This window comes from Thunnus albacares, chromosome 9, assembly GCF_914725855.1.
Source record: "Thunnus albacares chromosome 9, fThuAlb1.1, whole genome shotgun sequence".
Classification (NCBI taxonomy): Eukaryota; Metazoa; Chordata; class Actinopteri; order Scombriformes; family Scombridae; genus Thunnus; species Thunnus albacares.
The window spans coordinates 27,833,520-27,846,813 of NC_058114.1; the positions used below are offsets into that span (position 1 = coordinate 27,833,520).

General features: G+C 38.5%; 1 protein-coding gene across 1 annotated transcript in view; it reads left to right on the forward strand.

Moving 5' to 3' along the window:
• The first annotated feature begins 7,416 nt into the window (after positions 1–7,416).
• oca2 (oculocutaneous albinism II) overlaps positions 7,417–13,294 on the forward strand; it is a 43,801-nt gene continuing 37,923 nt past the window's right edge. The window contains exons 1-4 of the mRNA XM_044361745.1: positions 7,417–7,662; positions 11,492–11,587; positions 12,492–12,689; positions 13,099–13,156. Coding sequence (XP_044217680.1) covers positions 7,421–7,662; positions 11,492–11,587; positions 12,492–12,689; positions 13,099–13,156 — 594 coding nt within the window. The 5' untranslated portion in view covers positions 7,417–7,420. The remainder of the gene's footprint in view (positions 7,663–11,491; positions 11,588–12,491; positions 12,690–13,098; positions 13,157–13,294) is intronic.

Consider the following 13,294-nt stretch of genomic DNA (forward strand, 5'->3'; position numbering starts at 1 on the left):
ACCAGAAGGTCTGTTTAGAAGTTGTTCTAGAGCTTTTGATCATAGCACATGGGCTTTAAAGGACCAGTGTGTAGAATTTAGTGGCATCTAGTGTAACGGACTTGGCAGAAATGGAATATAATATTAGTATGTTTAGTGTATAATCACCTGAAATTAAGAATCATTGTGTTTTCGTTACCTTAGAATGAGCCCTTTATATCTACATAGGGAGCAGGTCCCCTTACATGGAGGCTGCCATCTTGCACCGCCATGTTTCTATAGTAGCCCAGAAAGGACAAACAAACACTGCCTCTAGAGAGGGCCTTTCGCGTTTTTCGCAATTTTCCTGGCCGCCGCAGGTTCTCCTACACAGTTGGAAGGGGTGGGTGGGGGGAGGGATATTCAGTTGGTTGCAATCTGCAATCTCACCAGTAGATGCCACTAAATCCTACACACTGGTTCTTTAAAGACTTCTTGCCATTTTCACTACTTACTATGAGTGATGGGGTTGCACATTAACTCACAATTTAATGCATAAATGGCTTTAAAGTTAGGTAACAGTTAAGGCAACTCCCAAAGAGATGTTTCTGCATTTGTTTTGTTTTTTACTTGTTTTTCTCACTGGATCAAACCGCAGCCACACAGTCCTGATGAAGCAGATTAGCTTAGTTTACCAGCTAGTTTTTGACTGTTAAACTTTTCATAAATAACAAATAAAATGTAGAAACTTGAAACCTCCAGTGCACATATACTGAGACTGGACATTTCAGTCAAGTTGGAGACATCCTGTGTCCAGTTGTAGTAGTAGTTAAACTTTTAAAAGCAATAACGTTCACAAATTCATAGCCTCTGTATTTTTCAATGAGGTAGAAGGAGTAGATGTAGTTTTAAGAATTTTTGACTATAACCGGAATATTTTGCGGAAAAACTATATCAGATACAAATTATTAATGAAAGAAGAGCTTTAGAGGGGCTTTAAAATCTAATCAAACCCAGTGCACAAACACTGAGAATGGACTTTACAGTGGAGATATCTTGTATCCAGCAGTTTAAACTTTTTCAATGAAAAATATTTGCATATTCTTAGATTCTAGGTTTTTCAATGAGGGAGAAGGAGTAGATGTAATTTCATGAATTAAAAAGGTTTTGGACACAAATTATTAGTCAAAACAGAGTATTTTTATATGTTTTAAAACATGTCTGCAGGAGTTCTTTAGTATCCAGTCTTATGGGTTATGAGTTACAGGAGTAACCACAGCTCTAGATGACCACCAGCATTCATGCACATGCAGCATTCAACACTTTTTCCCCTCAGAACTATAAATTCACCTCAGGATGATGATTATTTCTGTCCTCTGTCATCCCACGTCACATGACTTTGTTGTTATGGATGAGATTAATAGCAGTGGACTCACAGAGCCGTAGTGACACTAACGTCATTCAAAGCCACTGGCTCGCTCTCCTCTCCTTCTTGTACATGTGATTGCTCTGTTCTTCTTACTATATCTCACATCAGCCCACAAGACCCGTGTGCAGTCTCCCCCCTGGACATCTTCTCTGTGTAGCTTTCATCTTCTGGTGTCACAGGCAACAGTGAGTCCAGACCAGGTGACTCCATCTGCTCAATGGGAAACATTGTCTTCGCTGATTTCTGAGAATGAAGAGGGCAGATGCTGGAATCTCACAGTGATCGCTGGGCTGCAAAGATCACTTTGGGAAGCAAAGCTGATGAAAATATATTTTTGTCGCTGGCTTTATTCACTTCACTGCACAGATCATTTTTATAGGGGAGAGTTTTGACATTTATATATGCTATTTAGGCACCTAAAAAAAAAAAAAAAATCATACCAGCAGCTAAAGCAGATATATTAAGATTTGCATGGCTTCCAAATACCCTCAGAGATGTAATACAAAATAAGCAATGGAAAAAAATTACGACACTCTTTTCTGAAAATGCAGCCTGGGAGTTTAAGTTTTCCTTGACATCTGTGTTTCTGACCTGTCTGACCTTTCTACACCTTCTGACAATGAAGCAGGTAGATGCTGGAATTCCAGACAATAATCGCTGCATGTAGATTAATTTGGGAAGGAGAGTTAATGAAAATATATTTTTGTCACTGATTTGATTCAGTTGACTGGACAGATAATTTTCATAGGGGAAGGTTTTAGTGGTGCGAGTTTATAATTATTTTGATCCTGTTAGTCAGGTTCACTGGCTTTTACTCATGAATGGCAGGATGTTCAAATCCTAATCTGCTCAGTTGTGTCGGGTCAAAGGCAAATATATTAAGAGATTAAATTAAAGATACACTCACTGATTTTTTTAAAATAGCGTCCCCCAAATCCCCCAAACCCAAATTTTATCCATGTTTATTTTTGTGTTTTACAAATTTAACAGTTCGAGTTGTCTCTGTGATTGGTGCAGGCATTTTTAAAGATACATTTTCCAGATTGGAAGTCCAAAAAACGAAGAAAATTCCACGTTATTAAATTCAACCGTACATCTGTGGCGTTAGCTCTGGGTGTTTCCTGACTATTTTATAAAATTAAAACATTTTTGGTGCTGATGCATCAACAGAAATCTGAATTTGGAAAGTATGAAGTGCTTTGGGTTTACACTCATTCTTTCTGGTCTTTGGGGATTTGGGCTTGAACATTAACTTTCTCTGCTGATTAAAGTCAAGGTCATATGGGTAGCTAATCAGTAACCGTATTTCAAATGTGAGACTCTATTACATTTAACCTTACGATACAAGTACTTTCTAATACGAGAGGGACCTTTTTGGATGGGAATTGTAACTTTAATTAGGCAGTTTTCACAAGTTATTTTTGAACATTCCCTCTGACCCTCTGCCCTTTTTCTTGGTAAATCCCCACAGACACACTCACACAAACCTCCCACTTAAAACTTACATTTAAGACTGCAAATCATGTCATTATCATTTTTCAAAAAACTATTTAGCCACAAAAAAATATTCATACCAGCAGCTGAAGCAGATACAGCCAGATGTCATACAAAATAATCAATGGAGGAACAAAAAAAGGACGTTCTTTTCTAAAAGTGCAGCCTGAGGATTTAAGTTTTCCAGGAAACCTCTCTGTCTCTGACCTGTCTGACCTTTCAACACTTTAAATCTGCTAAGTTGACTCACCTTGTTATAGCGAGTTAGGCTCAGTTGTTTACATTTGACAGCTCTCCCTCCAAGAAAAATCAACCCAATCAATCTCAAATCACACATAATGTGAGAAATTCAGTGTAAAGTCACAAAATAACATTGCAAATAATGCTTAATATTACCATATCATTACCTATCTGAATCATGTTTACAAGCTTAGGAGGCTTTGGGAACCCTATGACAACATGACAACAACTTTAACATATTTATATGACAATTTCCCTGCCCTCAACTGTCTATCTATCAGAATTTAATACAATCTGGTTTGAAATTATAATAAAATTGCATCAATTGTGAAATTTTACCCCAATTCAGAACTAAAACTTGTATTTATTTAGTGTGGCATTTATTTAGTGAATAAACTGTGATGAAAAGTTCTTTTCATTAGTGGATTTGGAGTGCAGGGGGTTTGCAGTGTGGTGGGGGGAGGCGGCTAAGCAGCGTGGAGAGTTTGGTTGTACGAAGAGGAGAGAAAATGTTTGAATGGGAAAGTTTTCTGTTAAGCTGCTATTAGTGGAGAGCAAATTGTGCCACTCCTCCCCCACCCCACCACCCTTGAGCTCCTCTAGACGCAGACTGCTCAGGAACATCTTCCTCCTTTGCTGGGGAGCACCAGAGAGGAGAAGAAACACCTTGACCTCTCTCTTCTCCAATTACACCCTTGTGCTCAAACATACCAGCAAAAACCAGAGAAACAATCCCAATATCTGCACCAGCATCAGCAGAAAACATCAGGATTGTCAACGTGAATCTCTTGCGATTTTGCTGTTGGATGTTCATCGTTTTAACATCACAAACTTGATCAATCATCATTGTCATCATCATCATCATCATCACCATATCATTTGTCAAGGTAAGTTTGATCACTTTCATCTCTGTCTCTCCTGTTCAAAATTAAATTTAGAATTTAATTTAGAAGTTAGTGGCTGACATTTGCTTCAGTTTCTTTTCATTCTGTGTGAAGTGGATTTGCTCCACAGTATTACACTAGTGGGCTTTGTTTTAAGGAGTTTAAGCATTATGTCCTAATACTCCTATACAGTACAAAAGCTTTGTAAAAATCCCTTTCATTCTACTAATATGTAAATTCACGAAAATGGTAGAGGACATATCTACTGTATCCTAAATACTGTATTTTGTATTATGCTATATATTTTCATACTGAATATTGAAAGAAAAAAAAAAAGCCTTCATAATGTGGGATGTGGCTCACACCTGACACGTATAATCCTTTTGTTACAGTAGTGTTGAGCATTGTGGTTAACTAAATCTGATGTAGTTTCAGTCTTGCTGCACTTGTTTAAAGGCATTCATCTTGACTTTTTAATTGCTGCGAACAAGGGTGGAAAAACTTAAGCAAGTGGTTTGTGTTATTAGTCTCACACAGCCCACAGGCAGGATGTCATGTAAAAAGGATCATTCTTCTCTCTGATGAGGCACGTCACAAGCATTGGACAAGGCTATTATGTGAGACGGAATAAAACTAAATGGCATGAGCAACCAGAACACAAACAGTGTTTTGAATTAGAAAAAAGTTACATGTGAATCTGAGAATAACTGTGCGTCATTCAGTAACTTAAGAGGAGTTTTGTTTTTTGTGTCTATGAATCAGAACTATGTGTAAATGGTTTATAATGACTATATAATTGATGCCTTCCTGAATATGTCTGGTACAAACCCAGAAAAAACCCTCCTTGTTCCCTTTCCACCAGAGAAAAGCACTTAAGGGTTTTTTTTTATATTGCTGCAATTGTTTGAAGGATCAGTTGTTTGACCCTGTGCTGGCTCTTGACAGGACTGTAGTCTCACTCCTCAAAGAGGTATTAATGCAGAGAGCTCAAACATCACATGTGAGTTCCTGTAAACTCACATGTGAGCAGTAATCCGGTTGAATTCATGCAGCCTTTGCGTGAACATGGACCACAAGTCTACTGTAGCTGACCTCATCCACTGACCTCATGCTGTGCTTATAGGCGCTGTGAATCACTCAGCTGTTATAGGGCAAGTTAACTTCCCTCTGTGTTACTGTGGAACAACAACGTTTGAATTTATATTACTGTGTGACAAAGTACATTTGTAACCAGGTCCTATACCTTCACGCGTGCAGTATATGCTTTATACTTTGCGGTAACTGAAAAAAAAAACCTGTATAATCTTTATGGCCTGTGGCTCCATCAGCACTAAAGGATGGTGGGTCTCTACTCTACAATAAAGCTACTTGTTCCTTTTTGCCCAGTGAAAGGAACATTAATGATGTAAAGACAAGAGACTTGTGCTTCTAACTCATCTCACGGATTACATAACTGCAATCAGTCGATGAGAAAACTTATAAAAGTCACATTTTTGTTAAGCGGACAAAGACATTTTAATTAAGTAAAAAATATAATAACAGAATTCACACTTCAGCCATTCAAATAAACTAACTTTAAAACTGCTATAATCATATTTTTCATGTTGACAATGGATCATATGACTACTTGTATGTGAAAAGGAAGGTGCTTGTGGTGACAGAATCACAGAAATTCACCACCTGACTCTGTGGTTCCTCTTTCTTCTACCAAGCTATTATAGTGTCTTTAAGCTTGTTGTTTTGGTTTTTTTGAATTCACTGTTTTGATTCACTCTCAGCTCTAAAAACCAACCAGTGCCAAGCCACAGAGACAAAGTTAGTGACTAGCTAATGAGTATAGCTGAGCTGTTAGTAGCTAAAGAGCCAGATATTTCCCTCAGGTGTTGGTGGAGAACAAAACAGAGCTAAAAGGAGAGTCAATAGTGACTTACATTCATCAGGATGCCAGAGACATAACTCCAAATGAATACTAATGTACTCCGCTAATGTCATTTGGCATTTTCACAAGTTATTTTCAAATATTCCCTCTGAACCTCTGACCTTTTTCTTACGAAGTCTGGCTTAGCCTGCTCCCTGACTCCCCTGCTCCACAGACACACTCACACATACCTCCCACTTTGAGCTTGCATTTGCACAAAGACTGCAAATCATTTCATTATCATTTTCTTAAAAACTATTTAGCCACAAAAAAATCCTACCAGCAGCTGAAGCAGGTACAGAATATTTAGAATTGCACGGCTTTCAGATCACTCAGAGACATACAAAATAAGCAACAGAGAAAATAAAATAAAAGGACATTTTTTTCTAAAAGTACAGCCTGAGGATTTAAGTTTTTTTAGGAAACCTAGCAGTCTCTGACCTGTCTGACCTTTCTACATCTTAAATCTGTGAGTTGACTCACCTTGTCATAATGAATTAGGCCGTATTCAGACCAAATCAGGTGGTGCAGGGTTGAGCGAAGGCGTGTGGGGGTGTGGGCGTGTTTATTTGTACTCTGAAATGTAACTGCTGTGAAACAATAAGAAAATAGCATTTAATTGATCTGATTCACCGGCTTTCTCACTGTTCCCTTTCTTCATTCACTCTTCAGCTCGCTTGATCACAGCTTCTCTTTCACTTTTTCTCTCGTCTTTTTTAAAATGAGTGGAAGCCGATAGAAAAGCCTTACATTACTTTTAACATTATCAAACTAAGAGAAATGTCCTCCCCTCCTCCGAGTAATGTCTTTGTACTCCCTCATGGCAGAGTTATACAGCTCTGATCAGTCTGATCTCTGGCTGTGATTGGCCACCGCAGCCTTCAGCCACAGTGACGTCAGGTTGCGTTTCTCCAAAAATTGACTCTGTCTCAACTTCTGGCTGCAGGCAGCTACCAACACTCAACATCACAGCCGAAATGCACTACCCCCATTCAAATGAAGGGGGAGGACTGGCGTTTTTGCCGCACCACCTGATTTGGTCTGAATACAGCCTTAGGCTCAGTTGTTTACATTTGACAGCTCTCCCTCCACGAAAAATCAATCCAATCAACCTCAAATCACACATAATGTGAGAAATTCAGTGTAAAGTCACAAAATAACATGTTCATTGCAAATAAAGCTTAATATTACCATATCATTACCTGTCTGAATCATGTTTTGGAGGCTTTGGGAACCCTATGACAACAACTTAAACTGTCAAACAATACAAATCTATCAGAATTTCGCATCCAACAGGTTCTGAAAGAACCTGTTGGATGCATAAATAGGCAACTGTCTGCTAACACGTTCGCTATATCAACTTAAAAAGTGACAATATGTCAGTGTTGAGTTTACACCTTATTTCTGAATTATTGCAGGTTTAACTGTAAACTGAATATAGCTATTTCATGATATCAAACAAAACACTGCTTTCTTATTCCCTCCAGCGGTCTCACCATGTATTTGGAGAACAAAAGCAACCTGGAGATTGAGATGTCTCAGGCGTCAGCGCAGGGCCATCAGGGCAGGAACAGCCTGAGGTCTCCGGAGGCTGTCGCAGGGAACTTTGGAGAGCTGCGTCTGCTGCAGGGCATCTCAGAGAGGAGAGAAACCCAGAAGCTGCAGCAGTCTGCAGTTCTGCCCTCGGGACAGTGCGTCATCCATACTGAGGGCTTTGTCCCTGTACGACAAGAGGATGGGTAAGCCTCCTTAAACTTCCTCTTCCTTAAATATCTATGGAGCCTTTTAGCGTCTTTCAGTACATTGTTTTTTTTTTAAAAATTTTTTTATTGGTAACTTTACTGTTTTGGTTCACTTTCTCAGCTCTCATATAGATTGCTGTTTTTGGGGAAAAGCTCAGATAAACTCAGTGTACACTAAGTGTGAACTCAAAGCCAGATATTTCCCTCATGGAGAGGGTGGAGAGCAAAACTGAACTAGAAGGACAGTGAATGTTGCATTTTAATTCATTAGGTGAATGATAATGTTGCTCCAAATCTGCTGAACGTGTAAGTAGGCAAATGTTTGCAAACAAGTTTTCCATACCAACTTAAAAGGTGACAAAATCACTGCCCCCAAGTGGCCAAAAAAATGTAGGTTTAAAATTTGTGTTAAAGGCCCTAGTCCTAGTTTGGAAAGAGATTAGCACTCATTTTCTTTTCTCACTGGGTTATTTGGAGTTAAAGTATAACAACATTGTGAAGAATTGGAAGCACACGTGCAGAATCACATTACACACGCCCTGTTGGTTAAATCTTCCAGAGGATGTATGAACATATGTGGAAAACACTGGAATTTTCTAGTGAAGTATGAACGTTCACACACACAGAGACTTAAGTGTGTGTGGCTGTGGGTGTGTATCTCAGTCACTCAGGGGGGTGCTAATCTCAAGCCCATGGCTGTGACGTTATTAGGATTAAACTGGGGAATTTTTTGCTTCATGCACAAAGTCAAAGTTGCACATGACGAAGAGTGCACTACAGCTGATACCTTTGTGTCTCCTGCACAGTTCCTGTGGTAGGTCAGGTTCAACAGTAAAAACTGTGCACACAATAAACTCATAGATGAAGTTTCAGGACAAACACAGTAAGTAAGAAATGGATTCAGTAAATAGGCAACAAATAAATAACATAATGTAAAGAGCTGCTACAAAAGATGACACAGTTGGACAACAGATAAAACTGAAAAACTTAGAAAACATATGGTTTGTCGTGATGAAGGACAAGCATCCATGTACAGGCTTGTTGCCAGAAGGTTGACGGTTCAAAACTCAGGACCAGCTTGAGAGATATGAGTTGGAAAAAGTGATTAAACACTCAGCAAGAACCTTTAGTGTGGTCTTACAAACAAACAATTCTTCTAATTCTAATTCTGATACACAATCATAAAGAGGATAATTGATGGTTACTTTAACAGACGGGGTAAACAAGCTCATTTTGAGTCTATAAAGGTTCCTCTAAGAGCTACACTTGTTCACCTGCTGCATGTACAGTAGTTTCTTGCTTAATGAAAGCTGTGGGGAAGCTCTACCGTTAAATATTTGAACATGATTACTTCTGACATGCTGATAGTATTTTCCGGCTGAGAAGATCATACCTCAGTAGAAAGAATGCTGCAGTGTTGGTAGCTGTTAGGTTGTCTGTCTGGCACTTTAAGCACATGTTTGAACACAGACCAAATAGGCAAGGTGAAGTGTAATAGAGGTTACTTAAAAACGCAAATTAAAAAAACTGCAGTTCTACTTAGCTCTACAGACCGTTTTAGCTTCTTTCAACTCCCACAAAGTTACTGTTTTGATTCACTGTCACAGCTCTCAATGGGCCATTTCTGCCAACATGCTCTGATAAAGCCACTGAACACTACCTGTCCAGCACTAAACGGCAGACAGACAAAGTTAGCGACTACCTAGTGAACATAGTAGAGTGTTTAGTAGCTAAAGAGACAGATATTTCCCTCAGGAGTTGGTGGAGAGCTAAACTTAGCTAAAAGTACAGTCACATGTGTAAATAATCAACTGTTTGCTAACAGGTTTGTCATATTAACTTCAAAGGTGATAATAAGGCAACAACTACCACAGTTTGAGGCTGAAGCCAATGTAGAAGTACCTTAAAGTGCAACGCCACCCACAGATGCTACATGTAGATGCTGGCTTAAAAAGGGCCAATTTCTCTCTTAAAGTTTCAAGTCAATCATTTCTTTCAACGAGTCATTATGGTATCAATCACTAAATTTAGGCCCTTTAATAAGTGTGCTTGTGGTCATTTTGGAAATAATTGCTCCATTAATAAACTTTGAACACTTGTAGTAGCTTTGATGTCTGCCCTGTGGGCGTTGATTGATAGCTGTGACTGACAGTTTGCTCACCTGCTGCTCTCCTGTCTCAGGGATATTTCAGTAAGTTTAATGTTACTTGATTATGATACCTACCCTGTTAGCACGAACCGGCTCCAATGCAAACCATTGGGTGAAGTCCATCTCTGTATACAGTCTATGGTGATAATATGTCAGTGTTGTGTTTGCAGCTTGTTTGCTGCCCTCAAGAGGCCAATAAATCAGTTAATACAGGTTTAAAGTCACATGATGACTAATTAATGCATTGTCTATGAAGAAAGTGGAAACAACCTCCAATAGCACCCTAATAAGGCAAGATAACCAAAAGTAGATTTTTTGCAGGAGATAAAGTAGTAAGTTGGTAAAAGTTTTTATGGAATGGAAAATGGACTCCTGTAATAAACATAATATATTACTTATTTTCTAATGGTCAATATCACAGTGACTGGCTCTTGTAGGTGTCCTGAAAAGACGGCTGTAAAATTCCTTCTAATTTCAGCTTCCGTTTATGTTCTGTCTTTGGCTCAATATCCTCCCCTTTAAAATGGGACCATGCAGTCTCCCTGCCAAGTGTCAGGGCAAGACAAGGGGAGAAAACATTTGTAGACATGCAGTAAATCTCTTTATAGTTGTATAAGAGTATGGAAGAGGATTAATGCGGCAGACTTCTCTAATGTAATCTACTCCTTTATCCAACACCCTTGCCAGTGATTCAAAGCATCCAACTGTCTGCTGTCTGGGGTGAGTTTGGTAACACCCGCCAGACTTGACAGAAACAACACAAGCAAGACATTATAAATAACTGAATTATCTCCTTTATATAACAGGTTGACTAGAGGTCAATAAAAAACATGTTTTGTTATAAAACTGTGTTACAGCCAATGTCATTTCCTAAGAAAAATACAATAATTAACCCACATTACTTAAAAATTATTAAGAATATGAAACAAAAATGCTTCAATCGAGTTGTGAATCGAGTGCATGGCCTGTGTTAAAGCAGCCAGCCATTTTGACAGGCAGAGGGTAAAAACCCTTCAAGATTACAAGATTAGCGATGGGGGGCCTTTAATTTTCAAAAAGATTTCCATCTAACAGTTTTGGCTCAGTGAGTAGGTGTTTCATTACATAACTATTCTCATGACGTCTCTTATGTTGTCTAAGTAATTGCTGAGATGACTGTAGGCCTGATGAAACAGTGGATTGGTGTATTTTTTTAATGTTAAGTAAAAGATAATAATTTATATGGCAGAGGACTTCACTGGAGCTGATTTTTTGATACTTTAATGTAAGAAAATTATGTTCACCAGCACCAGCTTTACATGTGTGAGTGTGAGCATTTATCTTATGAGTTGAAGACAGATATAAAGTGTATGTTTGTGCATGTGCACGGATGTGATTGTTGGTTGAAACCCAGCTGTGATGCTCTTGAGGGCGGCAGTCTCCAGGAGCCTGAGGGATACAGTGCAGCAGCAGCGTGACAAAAGACACTTTAATGATCTCCTGAGGTTTCGAGTCACCAGCTGCTCACCCACCTTTCTGCCACCTGCAGGTTACAAAGGGTCTTTAACCAGTCACTGATGGCTGTGAGCTGACAGCCGAGGGCTTTTCTATTGGGACCAAAGTTCACGCAAACTCTGTTTTTCAGTTTTTGAAAAGCCTTTTTTTAACTTATTGTATTCCATTGCATTTTTTTTTCAGGCACAGTTTCAGCATGGTTAATATTCTCAGAGGAAAAACAAATTCAGCCAACCTTTCAGAGAGATCACCTCTGCTGAGATTCTCTCAAGATGACAGGTGAGTAAATCCTCAGCTTTAGATTATAGATCTGATATGGAGCCCCAAAGTGGTCAATATTAAATAAATAAATGAGACCTCATGAAATAAAAAATCATATGAATAAATATGTACCATACATAAATTAACCAATTAGAATTGAGTCAGAAGTATACAAACTCAACTCATGAATGTGATTTCATTGTTCATTTTTTTTATTTTAAAAATTGTCCATTTTAGCAAGCAAGCTAAAACAACTGCCACCCAGTTTAGCTATTTAGCTCCCGTTAGCTAGAGCAACAACAACACCAAAGTAATTCTGAATTAACCAATTAGAGGCTGCTGCTGTAAATAAACACAATGAAATAGGAATGATGACATAACATTTCATAATAACTTGAGTTATAATTATTTTACAATATATTGGCCCATTTACACATTTTACATGCTTTATTTCATAATGTCTTATTTATTTATTTGATATTGAATTGGGGGCTACATTATCTGGATGTGTGTATTTGTAAAACTTATTGATCCATATTGTTACTTGTATTTTATTTGGGTTATCTATTGACTGGATCTTTTTTTCCAGAAGAAAGGAGGATTATCTGTTTTGCATTTATGTTAGTCATGAAACAGGATGGCATGCTAGCATTGCTGTTTAATGAAATGGTTCAACACATAACATGATTGTACAACCCTTCTTACACTGATTTGATTGACAGTACAATGCATGTAATGAAACTGTGATTATAGATTGACTCCATTTTACAGACATATATTTGCTGCTCAGTATTAGGAACATTTTTTAATTTTAGAGCTTACATTCACAGCTGGTGTCCTTCATGCCAATGTAGTGTCTGTTTCTATCACTGAAACTATAGTAGTCAATGCCAGAATGCTGATAGTAGTTATTCTTTTCTAGTATAACCTACATGACCCTACATGACCCCAGCTTCGTTGGAGGGGAAGAGCCCTGGGACAACAGCTCCCTGGACCTGGAGAGGAGGTACCGGCTGGGCAGTGAGGTCACCAGCCTCTCCCTGACTCGCTCCAGCTCTTCAGAGAAGAGCGACCCTCTGGACAACCTCAACCTCAGCTTCAAACTCACCAGTAGTATGAGGTGAGACCCCTCTTCCCTGTCAGATGAGGTCTTGTGTTGGCAGTGGAACATTATGACTGACTGGAATATTTTATATACTTTTCTTTCTTTTGTCCTTGTGTGTGTTCCTCAATACGAAGCCATGTCCACTTGCGATCCCTCGTCAATGAGTTGTGAAAAAACTCTTTTAGTGATGGGAAGAGGTAAAAAAAATACCATATTTAACATGAAAAAGGAAATATTTTCTCCTATATATAAATAAATATAAATATTATCTCCTACAATGATAATCATCTCGGGACCCTTAAGCTTCATCTTGTGACCCCTTGTGGGGGTCCTGACCTTTACGTTGGGAACCACTGGTATACAGTATATTACTGAGCACTGTTCTTTTTCATAATATGTAAATGATCTTTTCTTGTTTTTTCAGATGCTGCTTCAGAGCCTCCAAAATTGCCACTATGTTTACTATAGTAGTGCTCTGCAGTGTAAGTAGATGAGTCTACCATATTGACAGCGTCCTCTACAATAACTGACACTACTGGTACAATAAGACAAAAGGATACTGTAAAAAACAATTGAGAATTAACTTGAGCTTGGGCTCACAAAATCTGCAAATTCCATTT